Source organism: Protopterus annectens, chromosome 9.part0 (assembly GCF_019279795.1).
Source record: "Protopterus annectens isolate FY-2018-M chromosome 9.part0, PAN1.0, whole genome shotgun sequence".
NCBI classification, from domain to species: domain Eukaryota; kingdom Metazoa; phylum Chordata; order Ceratodontiformes; family Protopteridae; genus Protopterus; species Protopterus annectens.
In genome coordinates, this window is record NC_056743.1 from 718970460 (window position 1) to 718993528 (window position 23069).

Sequence of the window (23069 nt, forward strand, 5' to 3'; positions counted from 1 at the left end):
CATGGCTGCAAATAGTGAAAGATTCCATACCAAAACTGCAACAAGGAATTACCATTTTTGTTGTATTACACATTTGCTGTGGGACCTACACAACTAGCCTGTCACCGCTAGGATTATGTTCAAGACATTTATATTCGCTTATCGGGCTCTGTATTACTTTGGTTCTGCTTACCTAAAAGTGTTTTGGTGCCTTATGCTCCTGCTAGATTATTTAGGATGTCAGGTGAGGGGCTACTGGCTGTTTTAGGATTCTGAGCTTTAGATCATGACTCCCCTCCTTCCAATGATCTTAGCACCTTCATTCTCCATTGCCTACTTTACTCCAACACTTTAGAAAGTTCATAAGCTTCACTGCAAAATAACTTAATATGCAAACGTTTTTTAAATTAAATTCAGCAAACAAGGTCACTTTTTCTAATGTTGGTTAAGAAATATATAGAATGACAGGTGACAACTGACTTTTCCAAAGGAGCAAGGGTAGAGTATTAGAACAGCCAATAAGCAACAGAGGAGGCCTTGTGGAGCTCTGGAACACAGGAGAAGGGCACAGAAACATCTTAAGGGAAAGAATAACGCAGGAAGACAGAAAAACCCAGTAGAGTGTAACGAATATACTACAAGTATGAAAATATTACTGGACAAAATGTGTTCCTACAGTTTATTTGAGATAACTGACAAACATCAGATTCTGCCCTTCCGAGTTGGGAGTTTCTGGTTAAAGGCTTATTGTGCCTGCTTATTTGAACTGTTTCTTTCTGAAATTGGTACGACTTATTTGCTGTAGCACAAGAATAATTCAGACCGAGACCTGGTTCAAGGCTCCTGAGAGCACCCCAGCGCTACCAGGCTTTACCTCATATCATGCTTTTCGGCCCCAAAACCCGGGCCGAACCACAAAGGGAGGGGGAGTGTCCATATTCATCAAGGATACCCACACCTCCAGGTTAGTGGCAACTCATGAAGCATCGGAGACCATCCAGGTGCAGCTAACCATAGGCAAAGCTGCTATACAACTGGTTGCATGTTACAGACCACCCTCCCAATCTCAAGAACCCCACTCAGCCTTCCTGAAGACATTGGAAGATATGAATGTCTCACCAAATACCATCATATTGGGAGAATTCAACTACCCTAACATAGACTGGGTGCACTATTCTAGCCCTAACACCCTAGCCCAAAGGTTCCTGGAATTCATAAACTCAAATGCAATGGAGCAGCTAGTCACCTCTCCCACAAGGGGGGATAATATACCAGACCTGATCATCACAAACAAAATGCTCCACACCGGAAGTATTCCCCTCACTGGTGAGATCTGACCACAAACTAATCACCCTGGATATACATTTACCACCTCCACCCCCAGCACAAAAGACTACAGTGAGAAAGTTCTCAAAAGCCGACTTTACACTTCTTAAGACTGAGATGGTATCATTTAAGCCCACAGGGCCAATGGAAACCACATCCCACAATGCTGAATCCTACACAAGTGCTTTCTACGGACATCTCCAAGAATGCATGGATCGTGCAATCCCAAATAAAACCAAGACCATCTCCACCAAAGGAAAGCGTCCTGTCTGGTGGACCCCAGCCATAAACAAATTGTATAACAAAAGAAGGAAGCTACTGCAAGACAGAGCAAAATCCCATAAAGGGAAGGCATCTCTGATCAGCACTAGTAGAAAGCTACGTTCTCTCATAAAAACATCCAAGGCCAACTTTGAGAGAAAAATCGCCAAGGACACTAAAGATAACCACAAGGCATTCTTCAGTTATGTTAGAAACCTGGGCGGAAACCCTCAGATATGCTCAGAATTAGTACACAACGACAAAAAATTACCGAACCCACAGATATTGCCAACATTCTGGCAGACAGGTTCAGTGCAAATTTCTCCCCTCCCTCACCTCCAAAAGAAGAAATACTCATCCCAGCTGAATGTAACCTCCCTGTCATCTCTGATGTCCAGGTGAGAACCGCCCTCAGCAAAGCAAAAAACACAGCATCTATGGGACCTGATGGTATCCCCGGCTGCATGATACGTGAACTCCAAGTGGAGCTAAACCCGCATATAAAAATGTTATTTAACCTTAGCCTTACTACAGGATATGTACCTGAACACTGGCGTACAGCAACAGTGGTCCCACTCCACAAGGGAGGCTCCACTACAGACCCTGGGAACTACCGCCCCATAAGCTTAACCAGCCTGGTCTGCAAAGCTATGGAAAGAATTATTATGGAACTCATAAACAACGACATTGGGGACCTACAGACACTTGATCCCACCCAGTTCGGCTTTGTAAAGGGCAGATCCTGCCTTTTGAACCTGGTTGACTTTTTCAAAACAGTCACTAGAGCCACTGATGAGGGCAAGGCAGTCCATATAGCCTACCTGGACTTGGCTAAAGCCTTCGACACAATACCCCACTCAGGGATCATAGATAAGCTAAACAGCTTAAATGTAAATCCATATGTCACAAGATGGGTTGCAAACTGGCTAAAAAAAAAACCCCATAAAGTCAAAATTGCGGGAGCCATGTCAGACTCAAAGCCAGTCACAAGTGGTGTCCCACAGGGCTCTGTCCTGGGACCCCTCTTGTTCGGCATTTACTTCTCAGATGTGAAAGCAAACATGGGAGGGTTGTGGCTGACAAAGTTCGCAAATGACTGCAAACTAGGCGCCATAGTCGATACACCAGCTGACACATATATCCTACAGAAAGGCCTCACCGAAACGGACAACTGGTGCCGGAATCATGGCCTTAAACTGAATGCCAAGAAATGTATAGTCATCCCCTTTGGGAAAAACAAACTACCCACAAATTATCACATAGATAGTAACCCACTGAGTACGGAAAAAGTAATCAGAGACCTGGGGACCCAAGTTGATAGTGACCTCTCATTTGACACCCACGTTGCCAAAGTGGTTAGAAAGAGTTCCTACCTTGCCCACCTTATCATGAAGGGGTTCACATCCAGATCAATGGAGGTCATCGTGCCCCTGTACTCCTCCCTTATCAGGCCCATGGTTGAGTACAATGCCCCATTTGGTATATACCTCACCCGGCACTTACAACAGCTGGAGAGACCCCAGAAGTACCTCACCAAGAGGATCAAGGGTCTCCAACATATGTCATATGCTACCAGGCTAAAGAAACTCCAGCTCTATTCAGTAGCATACTGCCTGCTCAGAGGTGATCTGTGCCTGACGTACAAGGCCATGTCCAACCAGGAATTGATGGACATGCTCCACCTCAAAAAATCCAAATCCATAAGAACCACGAGCGCCAAAGATTTAAACCTCAGTACAAACATGAATAGAACATGCTGGAGGGACAGATTCATAACTCAGAGGCTTCCATTACTCTGGAACAGAATCCCAGTTCATGTTAGGCAGAGCCCCTCACTGACTCTCTTCAAGAGAAATCTTGACGAGTGGATGGGAGATCGTAGGTTTACCCCGGGGGTCACCCCTGTGTCGCTACTTGACAGAGGCACAGTAAACTAATTTTAATAAGTAAGGGGGTCTTCAATGTGTCACTACCAGACAAAGGCACAGTATTCTAAATTTATTCTGTACACCTTAGTACCACTACATGGGGTGGCAAAAGCCACATCTCTAGGGCTAGGCTTGCAAATGCCCCAGGGCAGATAGCCTAGTACTAAACTATGAAACCTGCTGAATCTAGCTTTGTCTGTATAACTTGAGCACTAATCCAGGCCATCTTTTTCTATAGCAGGTTCCCCTGCACCCTAGTGGCAAGAGTGTGCAGTTAGAACTTGTCTGATTGAAGACTGCTGGAATGGGGCTCAGTTTTTAGCTTTTTATTGGTGAATTGGTAATTTGCTTAAATCAGTTTGCTCATTTGCTACTGTTATATTAAAAAAAAAAAAATAATACACTTTATGCATCGCCGCTTAGCTAGGGTTAAAATATTCCTGGCGCCATAAAGTCTGCTCTTCAAATTTTCCCTTAAAACTAGCCAGTTTTTTTAGTTTTAGCGCTCAAATCTGTTTCTTTGAGCTCAGCACTTGTTCAGAACTCATTGTAAGCATTAAATAAGCTACAAATTACTACAGCACTCAACTTTCCTCACTTGTCTAGAGGAAAACAGTTTTTAGTACTCAATAAATAAGTACCTATCAAGGCATGCCTATGGGTCAGCTCCCGATGTTTTCTCCTGTCTACCTGATGAATCGGGGCATCTTAGGGCAATGCAGCAATTGCCTCAAGTACACAGACAACCCTCTCCTCCTACCATCCAACACTACAACCCGTGAGAGATGCACTTATATAGCCAAACTGGAAGCAAAGCTCTCTTCACCCAAGACTGGACTAGACAGTCAAGAGGAGAGGGTAAACACTTGCACCACACCACACTCATCACATAGTCCCTCAAAACCTACACCACCAAAACACACAAATAGAAACACAAAACACACACCTACATTCACTGAGGCTCTCAATAAAAATCTGCCCAAGCAACAGAGACCTCCAAAGAAGAAACGCAAGAAACCTCCACCCCCCCCCCCAACACAACCCAAATGACACATACCCACAAACTCAGTGTGCCACCCAACCACAGCCCATAAGGCATAACAACGTACCCAACACTGATGTTCCACTCACCAGGCTAAACAAGGAGAAAGTTACTCTCAGTTCCTGTCGGGTGCCAGGATCCGCCACATAATGCACACACTCAGGTCACTCCACAACAAGTACAAATATGACTATGACATTGTCCATGTTGGCGTGAATGACCTGAGACGTACCTCCCTGGACTACATGAAAACAGACATGGGGGAGTTCTTCGATCGTGCAGCCCAGGCAGGTATGACCCTAGCTTTGAGTAGCATCCTGCCATCACTCAGAATGATACCACAGTACAAGGACAAAATGAATGACTTCAACAATTGTCTAAGCTTCTGGTGTAATCCTAAGGGGATCCAGTATCTGTCTGCCTGGGTTGACATGATCGACAGACCACGATGCTTTGCCACAGATGGCCTGCACCTGTTGCCCTTGGGATTCTGGATACTGGCTAAGGCTGTTGCCACCCCTATAGTGCCTTTTTTAGGTAAGGTTTAAATGACAAATTCACAACCGTAACAGGTACAAGCAAGCAAAATCTGAGGGTAATGCTACTCAATGCTAGAAGTTTAAACCTCAAAATGCACTTACTTGAGGCACTTCTTAAAATGGAGAACATCGACATCTGTGCAGTGACAGAGACCTGGTTCAAGGCATTACCAGGCTATAATTCATACCACACCTTTCTGCCACCTAACCTGGACTGAAACACGCGTGTCCATACTCATTAAGGATATCCACACCTCCTGGCTAGTTGCTCAGCATAATGCATCCTAGATTATCCAAGTGCAACTAACTCTGGGCAAGACCGCAATCCAAATTGTAGCTTGCTACAGATCCCCCACCATGCCCCAGGATTCCCACTCCTCATTTCTTGATACACTGGAAAATATTAGACTACAACGTAACACCCTAATAATGGGTGACTTCAACTACCCCACCATTAACTGGGAAAACTACTCATGTACCAAGTCTTCTGCTCAACGTTTTCTGGAATTCATAAATTCCAATTCCTTGGATCAACTTATCCATACCCCCACCAGGGGCAGCAATATCCTAGACCTGGTCATTACCAACATGGGCGACCGGTGTTCCACACCAGAGGTCAATTCCTCACTGGTCAGATCTGACCACAAGCTAATCACCCTAGACATCCACATCCCGCCCCCACCCCCCATTAGGGAAACCACAGTAAAAAAATTCTCCAAAGCCAACTTCACGCTTCTTAAGAAAAAAGTGGCAAACTTCACAACACCCATGCAGATGGACAATAGAGGTACAACTGCTGAATCCTACACAAATGCACTTTATAAGCACTTACACAAGTGCATGGATCGTGCTATCCCTAACAGAACCAAGATGCTATCCTCCAAAAAAAGGAAGCCAATCTGGTGGTCCCCTACCAAAAACAAATTCTGCAACAGAAGAAAGAAACTGCTGCAAAAAAGAGTAAAATCCCACAATTGGAGGAACTCCCTGGTCAGCCTGAGTAAGAAGCTGAGATCCCTCATAAAATGCTCCAAAGCTACTTACAAAAACAAAATCACCACTGTTTCTAAAGACAACCACAAGGCATTCTATAGCTATGTCAAGAATCTCAATGGCAACACTCAAATCTGCTATGAGTTACAGCACAATGGCACTAAATATACAGAACCAACTGATATTGCTAACATCCTGGCAGATAGGTTCAGTGCTAACTTTACCCCCCTCTCACCCCCTAAAGAGCCCATCTCTATACCTCAAGAATGCAAAGATCTTGTAATCACAGCTGCACAGGTAAAAACCACACTCTCCAAAGCCAAAAACACAGCATCCATGGGACCTGACAACATCCCAGGCTGCGTTCTACATGACCTACAGAATGAACTAGCACCCCACCTAAGTACCATATTCAATCATAGCCTCACCTCAGGCTTTGTGCCCACTGAATGGCGCACAGCGACGGTTATCCCACTCCACAAAAGGGGATCCACCATGGACCCCGGGAACTACCTCCCCATTAATTAGCCTGGTCTGCAAGGCCAAGGAACGTATCATCATAGAACTTATAAACAAAGACATTGGTAATCTCCAAACTCTGGACCCCACCCAGTTTGGGTTTTTTAAAAGCAGATCATGTCTCCTAAACCTGATAGACTTCTTTGAAGCAGTCACCAAAGCCATAGATGAGGGTAAGGTGGTTCACACAGCCCATCTAGATCTCGCCAAGGCTTTCAACACCATCCCCCACTCTGGAATTATAGACAAACTCACTAAACTAGGTATAAATCCTTATGTCACAAGACGGGTTGCCAACTGGCTCACTGACAGAACCCACACTGTGAATGTAGCAGACTCCAAATCCGACTTCAGACTAGTGACAAGTGGAGTACCACAATGTTCAGCCCTGGGTCCTCTCCTGTTTGGTATCTACTTCTCTAAAGTACAGGCTAACACAGAAGGCCTTTGGCTAATGAAGTTTGCAGATGACTGCAAACTAGGAGCCATAATCAAAACTCCTAACAATGTGGACATCCTACAAAAGGGCCTCACTGAGACAGATGACCATGGCCTCAAGTTCAATGCAAAAAACTGCACTGTCACCCCTTTTGGTAAAAACTCTGTACTCATGAACTATCACATAGGCGGTAGTCTACTTAACACCAAAAGTGTGATAAGAGACCTTGGGACACAGATGGACAGTAGTCTCTCCTTTGATAATCACATCACCACAGTGGTCAGGAAATCCTTCTATGTGGCACACCTCATCACAAAAGGTTTCTCATCCAGAAAAAAAGAGGTCATTGTTTCCCTCTACTCATCACTCATTAGACCCATTATAGAGTACAATGCCCTTTTGGTATGTACTTCACAAGACATCTACAACTGGAAAGGCCGCAGAAATACGTCACAAATAGGATTACTGGCCTCAAACAGATGCACTAAGCAGACAGTCTCAAAACACTCCAGTTTTACTCCGTTGCATATCGCCTACTCAGAGGCAATCTCTGCCTAACATACAAAGCTATGTCAAACCCAGAGCTGTTGGACATGCGCCACTTAAAGAATTCCCAATCCCTCCGAGCTACACACTCTAGGGACCTAAACCTTGTCACCACAATAAACAGAACATGCTGGAGGGATAAATTCCTGTCCCACAGACTTCCCATACTCTGGAACACACTACCTATCTATATCAAACAAAGCTCCTCATTAGCACTCTTCAAGAAAAATCTTGATGATTGGATGGGAAACAGGAAATTCACCCCGGGGATCACTTCTGTGGCTCTGCTGGACAGGGGCACAGGAAAATAATCTTCTTGGGTGGCAAAAGCCAGGGCAACTTTTTGGCTAGGCTTATATAGGCCCTAGGGCCAATAGCCTAGTATCTACCTATGAACCTATTAAGATGAACCTTCCGCCCCTCTGCATTCTGAATTCCCACCTGCTGATCACCAGTCCCCTCCATCCAATAAGTCTCAGCCCATTCATTCACCATTACTGTCAATGTGGCCGGCCACCCACCAAATGGGTGACAGCAAACTGGAGGGTACAGTCATCAGATAAGTACAAAGGTTATTTTGCTACCATAGCTACATGAGGACTTCCAGTCATCTGTGGCTCTGACTCAGAACTGCTTTTTTCTTCATTGTACTTAAAACATTATTAAAAAAATCAAGAAAAATAAAATGCATTTTTAAGAACATTCTCTTTTCTGCATAACAAATCTGTCTGTCTTATCTAGTTATCTATCTCAACTGCTATGCAAAATTAGAACAACAAAAATATTTTTGTGCTTTAGAGTATAAAATTCACACAGGTTGGCTACAGGCCACTCAAGGAAATTTAGTAGTCAAGAAAAAAAATATTATGACCACTGAAAAAGGATGTGTGTCAGCTTCAGAAATTCTCATCCTATTACCTTTTAATGATAAATTGAGCTCCCTCTTAGCTAGACTGATACAGGAACAACAGCTTTCTATCACACAAACTAACGTATTTGCTTCTATTCATCCCTGGTTTCAACCACCTGCTGTGTCCTACTACGTCTCCTCCACCCCTCTCCCCACAGTAACCCTTATCAGAATAACTAGCTAATCACCAAACTGCGATGCCTGCTAGTGGGGACCACATGTAATACCCTGAACAGGCTGAGACAGTGAAGAATTGGAGGCACACTCTAGCACACTACCATCCTGGCAGCCAAAGTTTTTTCCATTTCTCTGGGCATGACAATTATGCTAATGTTGTTTCTGCATACCTACTACCACCTGTATACTCTTACTGCATAAGTCTAACTGTGCAATCACACATCCCAATAGAACAGGTGGCTACAGTCGCACAATCTTTCACCCTGATAGTAAATCTCTATTGCCTAGTTCACTCATCATGCTCAGGTCACTTGTATTACAGCTAGAAACTGTCTCTATGCATCCTTGGTACCGGCATCGTTCAAGCTGAAGCTGCACCAAGTTTTTCTAAGGAAAGGAAGAGAGAATCAGTGGTACAAAAAGAAAACATTATAACATTTTTTATTTGATTACTTCTTTACAAAGAAGCCTCACCTCTGTCACGCAGAAGCTGTGCCACTTTATGCTGTGTAGGTCCTGGTACTCCATGGAGAAAAGCCAGTTGTGCCACTGCACTGAGGACATCCTGGTTTTCTGTGTACAATGAGCCCACACGGATTCCAGATGCTGCAAAATCCTCAACACCAAAGAAGGTACAGTGACTGAAGCTTTCATTGTTTTTCAAAGGTAAATTTTAACATTTTACAATACAAGGACGAATGTGGTGTACCTTAGTAAAATACTATCCACATTTAATATAACTATTACAGAACTGCTACTTTTGCTGAGAATAAGTTTTGCTTGTACAGTTTGCAAACAATTAAACTATACCAGCTACTTACAGGGATGATCAGCCCCTTTAGACACAAGCCAAATTTTTCATCTGTTGTACTTACAGTGCTCCTTACATATCCTAAAAACAGCTCTTTTAATTTGTCAACATTTGCCACAATTTCTCTAGACAACATTTAGTAGTTCATACTTGGATATATACTGTTGCATTTCAAAAAACACTATACATTCTGATATTTCATATTTTCTTAAACCTTTGGTAACACTTCCATCTCGATAACATTTCATCTTTTTACATACATATACCAATTTCAAATGTTTTTCCTCCAAAATGCGAGGATGTTCAACATTCTTCTGTACTTTCATTTCACCTGTTTCATTAATGAAGCTGAAACATGTTGTACTAATAATGTTTAGCAGCCCATTTCATCATAGATTTTTCTGACTGCATCATTGTTGTTACTGCTCCAAATACATCATCAGTAAGTATACATACCACAGACACTTTCAAACATCTGAAGTATGGTACACTACTGAAAAAGCCAAAAAGACACACAGATATCCCCTGGATAACACTTACATTATTGCTTTCTACTAAATACAATCATTAATGCACACATCTGATGGCACACAGCTTCTGCATCCTCCCTCAAAATTTCCTACACACCTTATATCTCCGTCACTCTCTACTAGTGTCACCTACTTTTTTTTTACTTCCTCCTCAATTCACTTAATTATATTATAATACCCTGGCTTACATGTACAGTGGCCACTGTTCCTTAACCCCACAACTTTTACTTTCCTTTTTTATTGAATTTGTGTACCTAGACATTAACAATTACCTCCTAATCTGCGCCTTAATCTGTTAACATTGTTTCTGACTGCCAGTTTTGTAAAGCTGCAGAGGAAAAGTGCAGTTGTGTACACTTACCATAAATGTAGATGTTCGAGTGTATTCACTGCTGCAGTCATCACTTGTGGGTTATCCCTGCTGGTTAGCCCTCGGTCGGCCCGAATACCAGAGTCAAGCTTTTTCCCTGCACCGGCTGCTGTTGCCTGAGGACTGACATCAGGTCGTCCGCGGTATAAAGGAGAGCAGCCGGCACCATTACATCAGTTTTTCTTGCCCTAACCTGTACGAGCCCCTTGAAGGAAATGTTATAAAGAGCCCCTGGTGGCCCAAGGGTACAATAATGACCGTGAATCTTCAAAAAGGATACAATTAAGGGGAAAGGTGGGAGGGAAAATGGGACTGCAACAGTGAATAAACTTGAACATCTACATTCATGGTAAGTGTACACAACTGTACTATGTTCTTCGTGTTTCACTGTTGCAGTCATCACTTGTGGGAGGATTCCCAAAGCGGAGTAAGGGGAGGATGGAATTACGAAATTCCTAGGATTGAGCTAGCATACCTTGCAGGACTGCAGAGGCAAAGCCTGCTCGAGCCCTGGAGAACAGAGGCAGGTGGTAGTGTTTGGTGAAGGTGTGGACCGAGGTTCAAGTGGCAGCTTCCAGGATGTCCCTGGTGGGTACTCCTCTAAGGAAGGCAGTGGAAGTAGAGGCTGCCTTAGTGGAATGTGTTCTGATAGATTTTGGAGGAGCTTTTCCATGAAAAGTGTAGCAGAATTGTATGCAGTGAGATATCCATTTTGAAATGGTCTGTTTGGAGATAGGCTTCCCCTCTTTCCCTGGGGCGAAGCCAACCAACAGTTGATCTGTCTTCCTAATGGACTTTGTTCTATCTAGGTAGTACCTTAACTGTCTGTGCACATCCAGTGTGTGCAGAATTCTCTTTCCTTTATTCTGAGTGTTTGGAAAAAAGGTGGGGAGATGTATAGCCTGGTTTAGGGTCACATCTGATACTACCTTTGGCATGAATGAGGGATTAGTCCTGAGAGACACCCTGTCTGCATGGAAGATAATGAAGGGTTCAGTGGTCATGAGTGCTTGAAGTTCTGACACCCTCCTAGCTGAAGTAATAGCCAAGAGGAAGGCAGTCTTTCAGGAAAGGTGTTTTAGGTCTGCTGATCCAGCTGGCCCGAAGGGAGGCAATGTCAGTTTTTCTAAGACATAGATGTAATGTGATCCTATCTCGCCTACATTCTCTACAGATGGGTTTGGAGCCGATCCTCGGCTCCGACTCGGCCGCTATACAATAGAACGCAGTCTCTTATTGGCTGAGTTACCTCGTATCCCAGGATGCACCACTACTGCTTCCCCAGATCTCGTTTGCCGCTTCTGAAGCATAGACGTGGTCTCGGACTTGGCTGAGCTAAGTGCCTCTTAGTCAAATTTTTTTCTGTATAGTTCTTTGCTAAAACTTACCCAAAAGCTGTTTTAACAGCTACTTATTGTTGTGTGACTGTGTATTTGATATTTTTGTGGTAAAATTGTGTTTTTTGTGTACTTAAGCGGTCCCGTTTAAGTTAGAGGGGCCTTGCCCTCTCCTAGGTGTTTTAGTTAGAGTCTAGGCTGTCTTGTGTAGTTTTTCGTAGTTAGTGTGTTTGTAGTTAGGTATAGCCAGGTCGAAGGAACATAGACCATCAGGGTTTAAAAAATGTTCGAAATGTAATTATAAAATGTCCATTACGGACGACCATTCATTGTGTGTCTACTGCTTGGGCCCGAAGCACCTCCAAGAATCCTGTAGCGTTTGCCACGCTTTTTCCTCTCGCGTCCTCCAAGAGAGGAAAAATAAGTTAATTTTGAAAGGGCTTATTACCCCTTCCTTTGAGGAAGCCCTATCTTCTTCTTCACCTTCGAGGAAGAAAAAGTCTTCGGCTCCGACCAGCCCGTCGGATCCAGCAGCTAAAAAGTCGCGGCAGGCTTCTCCGTCGGCTCCATGGACTTCGGAGCTGAGGGCGGAACGGTCTGCCTCGATGTCTCCAGCCTCGACTCCTCTGGCTTCGGAGTCGAGAGCTCGGGCGTTGAGAGGCGAGTCATCTCCATCGGCTCCACTGCCTTCGGAGCCGATGGGGGTTGCCTGCTCGGACTCTTCCCCTTCGGTGCCGAAGTCCACATCGGCTCCGAGGGAAATTGCAGTGGTAGTGGAATCTCCCTCGGCGCCGATACTTCTCGAACCCATACGGAGCCGGTCCCCCAGTCTTTCGGAGCCGGCGGAGAAGTCGACTCGGACCCGGTCGGTCTCTTCTCGGTCGTCGAGGATGTCTGATTCGGATTTAGACAGGGTGCTTCAAAGGCTGCAAAGTTGATCTCGGCTCCAGCCCAGTCGGCTCCGGAGCCGATTTCCCATCCTGTTATCTCGATTCCTCCTCCAACGGCTTCGGCGCCGTTGGAGTCGGTGTTGGTGGAGCCGGTGGAGGTTGTCGGGTCGGTTCCGACCCTAACTCCAACCCCGTCCTTTGGGTCGGGGTTCGGTACGCGGACCTCCTCTGTCGGCCCCGGGGGGACGCTTCGGGACCGATCCTTTCGGTTCCGAGCCTCCCTCTCGGTGCGTCGGCTGCGGGGGTTCCGAATGCTGTTGTGGCCTCGGGGGTTGAACCATCCCAGGACTCTGGGGGTCCCGCCTTCGAGGCCATGAGGAGTGCCTTGGCCAAATCCTCTGTGGCCACTTCTACCATCTCACCACCACCCTTCCCTTGGCATGGAGACTGGCGCCTTTGCAATCCCCCTGTCTCACGACAGCGGAGCCCCAGGGCCTGAGGTTACCCCCATTGGGGGTTCCCTTCTTCCTGGAGGTCCCTCCGAAACGCTTTCGGAGGAACCTCCGAGGAAGAAACAGTGTAAGAGGAAGCACGTCGACTCCCCTGATGAGTCTCTCACCTCGGATACCGACCTCGATGATGCGGAAGGGTCCCCCAAGTCGTCCTCTGATGATGTGTCCTTTGCGGACATCTTGGAAATCCTTAAGCAACGAGGCAACTGGCAGTCCAAACCCCCTTCTGCTGAGGAGTCGGTTTTCCTCAAGGCCTTCGGGGCTCAGCCCTCCGCCTCCTGGGTGTCTCCGCCCTTCGATGAGCTTCTGGATTTGATCTCTCGAAGGGCGTGGGAACACCCGGATTCTGTTGAACCGGTGCCAGCTCGCCCCAATAAATTCCTTTCGGCTCCCCCGGATAAGGACTTTCTCTCGAAAGGCGTGGCTGTAGATGCCATGGTGGTGGCATCTGCCACCCAGCAAGATGTGGCAGAGGCTTCAACGTCCGTCCATCCTCCTAATAAGGAGTCTAGGAGCATGGATCGGTACGGGAAGCGTACCCTTTCTTCAGCGACCTTTACATTAAGGTCTCTGAACTACTTGACGCATTTCACGAGACTGCAGAGGGATCTGGTCAAGGAGCTTTCAGATACCCTCTCTGGTAACTTACCTGAGCAGTTGGCCCAGACGGTTAACTCCCAGTTGGCTACCCTGTCCTCGTTATCCAACTCGTCCATGAGGCTCATTTCTTATGCAGCCGAAGGAGCGGGCAGAGCGGCGGGAACAGGTGTTGCTCTACGGAGACAAGCCTGGCAACGCCTGTGTCACTTTGCAGAGGCCTTTAAGTCTTCCTTTGCCGACGCCCCCTTTGATGGGTCCTCACTGTTTGGACCCAAGGTAAAGGACACTTTGACTCGCTGCGAACAGGAGGGTAAGACTTTAACTGCCGTAGGGGCCCGGTTTTCCACTCCCTTCAGACCTTATCCCAAGGCTCGAAGAGGAGGGAAAATGTGGTTCCGTAAGTCTCAAAAGCCTTACTCGTCACAGCTGAGCGATTCCCCTTCTAGAAGCAGAGGAGAGGGAAATTTTTCAGGGAGACGCCGTCCCAGAGGTGGCGGAGGCCCCCGCAACACTGGAGACCGCGAGTCCTTTCGTGGCTCCTCCTCCTTCCAGCATCCCTGAAGGAGTACCCGACTGTGCAGCTCCGGAGCCAGTCGGGGGTCGTTTTTCGAGACACCTAAAGGCCTGGGAAAATATCACTCAGGACCAATGGGTGCTTCAAATCATCGCCGGAGGTTACACCATTCCCTTTTCTCAACCCCCCCCCCCCATCAGTCCAAAGAATCCCGGACGCGCCACCCAGTCAACGGGATCATGCAGCCAGCAAAATATCGAAGCTGCTTCAAAAAGGGGTCATCCAACCTGTCCCCGCAGACCAGGCCGGATCAGGGACTTACTCAAGATTCTTTTTGGTACCAAAAAAGACCGGGGACTTCAGGCCCATTTTGGATCTCAGCAAATTAAACAGATTTGTGAAAAAGTCCAAATTCCGGATGGTCACCTTGCAATCCATTCTCCCACTTTTGGAGAAAGGTGTTTGGATGTGCTCCATAGATCTCAAAGACGCCTACTATCACATTCTGATAAATCAGGCGTCGAGGAGACACTTACGCTTCAGCCTAGGAGACAGTCATTTCCAGTTCCGAGCACTGCCCTTTGGTCTCACCACAGCCCCCAGGGTGTTCACCAAATGTTTGGCGGTGGTGACTGCTCACCTGAGAAGTCTAGGATTCCAGGTGTTTCCATACCTAGATGACTGGCTCCTAACTGCCACCTCCAGGCATCTACTCTTGGAAACTCTAGCAGCCACTATCACTCTAGGCAACTCCTTAGGAATCACCTTCAATTGGTCAAAATCTGTATTGCTGCCATCTCAGAGTATTCTGTTTATTGGTGCAGAAATAGACTCAAGGCAGATGCGAGTCTATCTTCCTGCGGAAAGGATAGCAACGCTGCAGTTTCAGGTTCAGGCATTACTCCTCAGACGTCGTGCTCCAGCGAGAATGGTCCTGCAGCTGTTGGGTTCCATGGCAGCCACCATTCTTCTGGTCCCCTTGGCAAGGCTGCATATGAGGATACTCCAGTGGCTCCTATCAGTCCAGTGGTCTTATCAAGACCTTCCCCTCAGTCACCACATATTGATCACAGAGACGTGCAAACAGGATCTTCGTTGGTGGCTTCTTTCCTCCAACCTGAATCTAGGGCGACCCTTCGTTCCCCCATTCCCCTCGGCCACGTTGACTACGGACGCCTCCCAGACAGGGTGGGGGGGACATTATCTGGACAGGTCGGTCCAAGGCACGTGGCACACTGACGAGAGTCTTCTCCACATCAATATCCTGGAAATGAGGGCGGTGCTTTTAGCGTTGCAAGCACTGCATGATCACCTCCCCCAGGGTACGATTGCCATTCAGTCCGACAACATGTCGGTAGTCTGGTACTTAAACAAGCAAGGAGGGACCAGGTCTTACCCCCTTTGCAGAGAGGCCATGAAGGTATGGAATTGGGCGATTGCTACCAAGCGTTTCCTAGTGGCAACGCACATTCCAGGGAGATCCAACGTGATAGCCGACAGACTGAGCAGAACTATTCTCTCCCCTCACGAGTGGTCCTTGAATGACAGAGTGGTAGCGCAGATTTTCACGAGATGGGGAGTTCCTTGTTGCGATCTCTTCGCAAGTCCCCTCAACGCGAAATGCCAGCAGTTCTTCATTCTCACCCCAGTTCCGGGGGAGATCCCCAAGGACGCTCTAGTCCACGTTTGGCCCCTCGGTCTGCTATACGCCTTTCCACCGGTTCCCCTTCTCCCCAAGGTGATTCAGATGGCGATTCGCTTGGGAAGCAAAATGATACTAATCGCCCCATACTGGCCTCGTCAAGTCTGGTTCCCCTTTCTTCACAAATATGCATTGGAGGGTCCCTGGTTCCTGGACCAAGTTCCGGACCTCTTGACGCATCAGTCAGGACAGCTCCATCAGTCCCTCCATTCACTGAAGTTAGCAGCTTGGCTACTCCTCTTCCAACCATAGTTAGGAGCCATTCTTTCGCCCCTGAAGTCATGCATATTTTGTCTTCGGCCCACAAGACTTCTACTAAAAAGATGTATAGCAATAAATGGAAGAGGTTTGCTATTTGGGCCCAACTCCGAGGATTAGACCCTATGACAGCCTCGGTGTCAGAGGTACTGAAGTTTTAGCTTCCCTGTTCAACCAAGGTTGTTCGGTGTCTACCATCAAAGTTCAATTGGCTGCTATTTCCAATTTTCATGAGAGCGTAGAACCACCTTTAATGAGCAACAAGTTGTGCAAAGCTTTTATTAAAGGAGCTTGGCTTCTACGGCCCCCTATATCTCAACCTTCACCACCGTGGGACCTTAACGTGGTGTTAGGTGCATTAACCTCATCTCCCTTTGAGCCGGCAGCAACCTGTGATTTAAAATTTCTTTCTTGGAAGACTGCTCTTCTAGTTGCTATTACATCAGCCAGGCGAGTTTCAGAACTTCAAGCCCTAGGTGTCAAACCACCATACCTGGTATTTCACAAGGATAGAGTATCTCTTAGACCAAACCCATCCTTTATACCAAAGGTTTGTTCTAACTTTTGTTTGCAACAATTACTGGAACTACCGGTCTTTTTCCCTAAGTATTCAAACAGAGCCGAATATACTTTTCACAGCTTGGACGTACACAGACAATTACGTTTCTATTTGGATAGGACACACCAAGCACGAAAATCAGATCAACTGTTTGTGTCCTTTTCGGATAGGAAATTAGGCAAAGCCGTCACAAAAGTCACTATTGCCAAGTGGATCAGAGACTGTATCAGTCATATTTATCTCATTTCAAATAAGGAGCTTATAGTTCCAGTGAAAGCTCATTCTACTAGGGCTATGGCCACTTCGGCAGCCTTTTATTCCAAGCTCTCTATTAGTGACATTTGTGCGGCTGCTACGTGGTCTTCTCCACACACCTTTATTTCTCACTACAAATTGGATGTGGCATCTAGGGGTCGAGCTTCCTTCGGTTCCACGGTTCTCAGGAGTGTTTTCCAGTGAGCCACCCAGGAATTAGGTGCTAGGGACGCTGTCCCATCTGTAGAGAATGTAGGCAAGATAGGATCACATTACATCTTTTAGTTATGTACTTACCATAACTTTAGATGTATGGGATCCATCTCGCCTACATTCCTAATAACCCACCCTCCTTCCCCCTGCCTCGTAGACCAGAAGAGACCGGACGATCCGAAATTGAACTTCTTTCCTCTCTTGAAAGACCTGGGAATGTTATAACAATAGTCTATTTCTGTGTGCATGTGTGCGGACAAACAAGATCTGGGGAAGCAGTAGTGGTGCATCCTGGGATACGAGGTAACTCAGCCAATAAGAGACTGCGTTCTATTGTATAGCGGCCGAGTCGGAGCTGAGGATCGGCTCCGAACCCATTTGTAGAGAATGTAGGCGAGATGGATCCCATACATCTAAAGTTATGGTAAGTACATAACTAAAAGTTCAGGTCCCAGGCTGGAGTAGGTGCCCTTCTAGGGGGCCTAATGTTAGATACCCCTCTGAGGAATTGCTTAATCAAAGGGTGAGAGAAGAGAGGCTGTTCAGCATGAAAGTGTGCTGAAATGGCTGAGGCGTGGATTTTAATGGAGGAAAAGGAGAGGCCCCTGTTAAGTAGCTTCGCTAGGTAGTCCAGAATAAGTGGGAGGGATGGCTGGGAGCTGCTGTGTCCTTTTGATAGGCACCAGGAGTTGAATCTTTTCCATTTCTCTGAGTAAGATTTCCTGGTGCTGGGCCTTCTGGCTTCCTTAATAATGTCTAGGACCTGCTTGCTCAACTGTGGGTTATCCCCGGTCTCTGGGAGATAAGCCATGCAGACAGTTTGAGTGTGTGCAGGTTTGGATGCAGAATCTTCCCTCTGGCTTGTGTCAGGAAGTCTGCAGTTAAAGGCAGAGGTTTGTAAGTCTCCTTGGTCAGGCTGAGCAGCAAGGGGTACCAATGCTGCCTGGGCCAATCTGGTGCTATAAGGATGGCTTTTGGTCCTTCCTGCCTTATTTTGAGCAGTACCCTTGGGAATAAGGGTGTGTGGGGGGGGCATAAATGAATAGATGGGTCCACTGGAATGAGAGAGCATCCACTTTCCAAGCTAGGGGGTAGAACTTCCTGATGCAGAATTTGTGTAGCTGATTGTTGTGCTGTGAGGCGAAGAGGTCCACCTCTGGTGTCCCCCAGGCCTGGGTGATTTGGAGGAATGTCCCCTTTTGGAGTTTCCACTCATGGGGGTCTAAGTAGTTTCTGCTTAGATAGTCTGCTAGGGTGTTGTTTACACCTGGGATGTACTGGACTATCAGGTGTCGGCTCAAGAAGGAGGCTGTCTGCCAGAGGCTCATGGCTAGACGGCAGAGAGGGTAGAAGTTTGTCCCCCCCTGCTTGTTGATGTACCACACGACTGTGGTATTGTCTGTTTTTATGACAAGGACTCCTGGTTTTAGGTGGTCTTGGAAGGATGTGATAGCCTTGTGAACTGCTATCATTTCCTTTAGGTTGATGTACCATTGAAGGTGCCTGAGGTCTCAAGAGTCTTGGGTGCACCGGGTGTCTAAATGAGCGCCCCAAGCTAAGTATAAGGCATCTGTGGTGATAGTCTGGCCTTGAGGAAGGTAGGTGAAGGGAAGGCCCTTTTTCTGAGTGCAGCCCTCTGCCCACCAAAGAAACTGGTTCCTTATGCATGGAATGAGGGGGAGAGTGGTCTCCACAGATTGAGAGTGTTGGCACCAAAGGTTCTTTAGGTACCACTGGAGTTTCCTCATGTGCAGCCTGGCCAGGGGAATAATCAGAATGCATGATGACATGTAATCCAATGCTTGCAGAATTTTGCTTGCTGTGAGTTTTTTTCTGAGAGCTAACTGGGAGAAGTAATTTGATAGAAAGCATTGCTTTTCTGCTGAGAGGAAGGCTGTTTGGAAGGCTGTGTCCAGGAGTGCGCCTAGGAAGGTGATCTGCCTGGAGGGGTTTAGATTTGATTTTTTTCCCTGTTGATAGTGAACCCTAGAGAGGTTAGGGTTGTTTGTACAAAGAGCAGGTCCTGTAGTAACCTCTCTTTGTTGTCTGCCTGGATTAGGCAGTCATCCAGATAAGGGTAAATCTGGATTTTTTGCTGTCTGTAGAAAGCAACCACTGGGGCCAGGCATTTTGTGAAGAACCTGGGAGCCGTAGATAAGCCAAAGGGTAGCGCAAAGAACTGAAAATGTTGTGAACTTGCTCTGAATCATAAGTATTTTCTGCAAGACTCCCTTATGGGTATATGAAGATAGGCATCCTTTAGGTCTCGGGTGGCTAGCCATGCATTTTTGTTCTGCATTGGCAAAAGTTTTTGAAGAGTTAGCATTTTGAATTTTGTGACCTCTAGGAAGGTGTTTCAAGTGGACAGGTCGAGGATGGGTCGCCAAGTGCCTTCTTTCCTTGGCAGTAGGAACAGTCTGGAGTAAAAACCTTTTCCCGGTTACTCCTGTGGCACAGGCCCTACTGCCCCTTGAGCATGGGGTATGTGCACTTGCTTTAATGCTTCTGCCCACTGATTTGGAGGTAGATTTTGGTAACCTGTTAAGGTTGGGACTTATTGGAAGGTAAATTTGTAGCCCTGAAAAATTATTTTTAATACCCATTGGTCCTTTGTTACAGACAGCCAGTTTTGTTTGTAAAGGGAAAGCCTTCCTCCTAACCTCTAATGGGAGGGGGAGTGGGAGTCATTGCACATTCTTAGAGTAGTGAGTGGACTTAGAACTCCCTACTGTGGGAGTGGTGGAGGGCTACTACTTGGTCCTTTGCTGGCCTTGGTTTTGTGGTCTAACTGGTCTGTCCCTGCGAGGCCTCCCTTGAACCTGTCTATTGGGGGCAGGGAAAGTTATTCTGAATCTGGGAGGTTGAACTTGGAGGAAGTCTTTAACTGTTTGCATAGATTTAGCTTTATCCTCCATCTTTTTGATAACCTCCTCTGCTTTTGATCCAAACAAGTGGTCTTTATCCAGGGGGGCATCAAGTAGTTTTGATTTTATATGATCAGGCAGTGGCTGTTCTTTTAGCCATGCATGCTTCCTAATGACTGAACCTGCCACAGCAGACCTACTTGAGGCTTTTAGGACATCGAATCCGCAGTGCAGGGAGTGTTTAGCTACTTAAGAAGTAGAGTGCAGATCATCTGCTAATTCTTTGGAAGCATTAGTGACAGGTAAAGATGACATTTTTTGCTTCATACGTTCCAAGGTGTGCTGTTGATATTCTTGCATATGGAACTGGCAGTTAAGAGCTCTAATAGCTAAAGTTGTGGAGGTGTACACTTTCTTACCCCATCTGTCCAGAGCTCTTGAGTCCTTGTCAGAGGAAATTGGGTTTTTGGATGAGCTAGCCTTGGCCTCTTTGGGCCCTAGTGTGATGACCTCTGGGTCTGCTGCAGAGTTTTTAAACAATACTTATGTGAATCAGGCAACCTGCATTACCTGTCAGGTTTTCTAGGAGCAGGGGGTAGGGCATTAGGGGTGAGGTTAGATTCACTGAAAACATCATCCACCATGTCCAGAACAGGAGGGATGGCCAATGGTCTCTGCTGAGGAAGATCTAGAAACTCTCTTAGTCTTTTCTTAGACTGAAGATAATCTTGGGTTTCCCAGTGGAAATTCTCTCTGAGTGTGTGCAAGGTTTCCCCAAATGAAAGATCCTCAGGGGGGAGGCAGAAGGAATAGATTCCTCTGCATCAGAATCCTCAAAGGAGGTGAGAGGTTGTTGTTCCTCATCTGAATCCAGGTAGTCTGAAATTTCAGAATCTGGCTCTGTGTGAATTTCAGGGGAAGTTATCCCTCTTTCTTTTAGAAGGAGTGGTATGGCTACCCCTGATGAAAGTGATGAGGTCCTCCTCCATTTTCAGTAACTGTGCCTGAGGCAGTGGAGGAGTAAGATGGCGACTAGAGACGGTTTTCTTTGGGTGGTCTTGCTTTTAGACCTTAGTAAATCCGTTTGTTGTTGGGATGTGGTAGTCGGAGGTGAAGACATCAGTTTTTGCCTTGAATCGGTTGTACGAAGAACCTCCTCGGAAGCCGGTGCCTGTGTAGCGGTTTCAGACACAACCGAGGCAGAGACAACCGAGGGATCGGATGATGAAGCATTTCCCGGCAGCATACTGGACTCCAAAATGGTCTCGGTAGAGGCCCGTGAAGGAAACAAGTAAGGCATCAGGGGCTGCAAATGCACCTCACTGAATTCCTGAGAACTAACAACTTGCTTCTGGGATGGCTCGTATGAAGGCTTAAAGGAGTACAACAGGTTTCTCTAATGTATTCCTCAACTTCACGGCCCTTTTCCTCCCTATTTACATTGTCCTCTGTAAAGCAACAACAATAAAGCATTTACAGTTTTTATAATTCCCCTTACTTCTGTAACAGAAACCTACCTTCTCATACTGTGATGGTTTCACTTACAAAGTGATTCTCTCACGTTTGAATAAAGCTTGCTGGAGTTGCCCAATTACTGACATCATCGAGGCTAGGCAGTGCAGGTACTTTTTTTTTTTTTTTTTTAATCGGTTCCCTCCCCCAAAGTGACATCACCACAGCCGTCATCTGATTCTAACTAAAATAATAAGACCCACCCATTCTGTGATGTCATGGCTCCCTTGTCCTTCCCCCAGCCTGAGTGCTCAAATACAAGTGCAGGAGGTAGGGTACTTCTTTTTAGCATTGTGTTTCCAGTACGCTGTATTTCCCGATTGGAACCTTGTGTGAGTCTCTTTCTGCATCAGCTTCCCTTGTGGATTTATACTGGTCAGTATGACATTTTTTGTAGAAATACATTGTTTGACAGCAAAGTATCAGTATCTCTTTAATGTGGCATCTTCATTTCTCCTGGCTTTTCGGTCGCTGTGCTGCATAAGTTCACATGTGCAACCAAAAATGTTTAAACATTGCTTGTTTGGGTCCTGCTGACCAATCAACTGTTGTGGATACATGTATGCACTTGGTATTGAACTGTGGCGCTTTAGTACTGTACTTTTTTTATATTTATTTGCCTTTGCTGCAGCATTCCAGCTGTTCCGCGTGGTGTTGGTTGCCAGTGGCAATTACTACAAAGTTGTCTTCTTTCCGAATGTATTTTCCCCAACTTTCCTAAAGAGCAGTACCACTGACTACCTTACAGATTTCCTGCTCAATATGTGTAGTGGTTGTGCTGTCTTGTAATCTGTTCAGTGAGAAGGTGTAATGAAAAATCTTGCTGTCCATTGTCTGATGCATTAGTCCCACTTCAATCTGCAAATTGGCACTGTTTTACTCCTTTAATGTCCTGTACTTCTTTTTTTTTTATGTAATTTCCTTTCCTGTGGCATTCCTTTGCCAGCTGTTCCATGTGGTCTTGGTTGCCAATAGGAACCGTTTTTCTTTATGGCCCCGTGATGTCTGAAATTTTGTGTGTGCATTACTGTGCGATTACAAACTTCCAAGCCATTATTTTACACTCGCTTAGCTGTTTACTTTTTTTTTCTTATTTTATACTCGCTAAACAGCTTAGTGAGTGTAAAGTAATGGCTTGTTAGATCGTAATTGCACGCTCACACCGACAAACACTCGATTATGTTGCTGTGCTTCTCCCATTGGTTATTTGCCACCTACGAATTTTTTTTATCTAAAATATGTCTCTCTGCAGACATAAGGGTAGTGGGTTTGATTCTTGTGTTGTTTGGGCAGTGATTGCAAGTGCGTGGGGAGAGAATGAAGTGTGTGTGTGTATGAATGCAGGAGTGCCTGCGTGTGTGTGTATGACAGAACGAACAGTAAGGGAATGCATGGGGAGTGTGTGTATGAATGTAAAAGTGCCTGCGTGCGTGTGAGAGAGCGAACAGTAAAGCAATGCATGGAGAGTGTGTGTATGAATGTA

General features: G+C 46.1%; 1 protein-coding gene across 1 annotated transcript in view; it reads right to left on the reverse strand.

Annotated features, from left to right (window-relative positions):
• Positions 1-23069, reverse strand: part of LOC122810579 (1-aminocyclopropane-1-carboxylate synthase-like protein 1) — a 790733-nt gene that overhangs the window by 197287 nt on the left and 570377 nt on the right. Inside the window, exon 13 of the mRNA XM_044082158.1 lies at positions 9134-9275. Within this exon, the coding sequence (XP_043938093.1) occupies positions 9134-9275 (142 nt within the window). The remainder of the gene's footprint in view (positions 1-9133; positions 9276-23069) is intronic.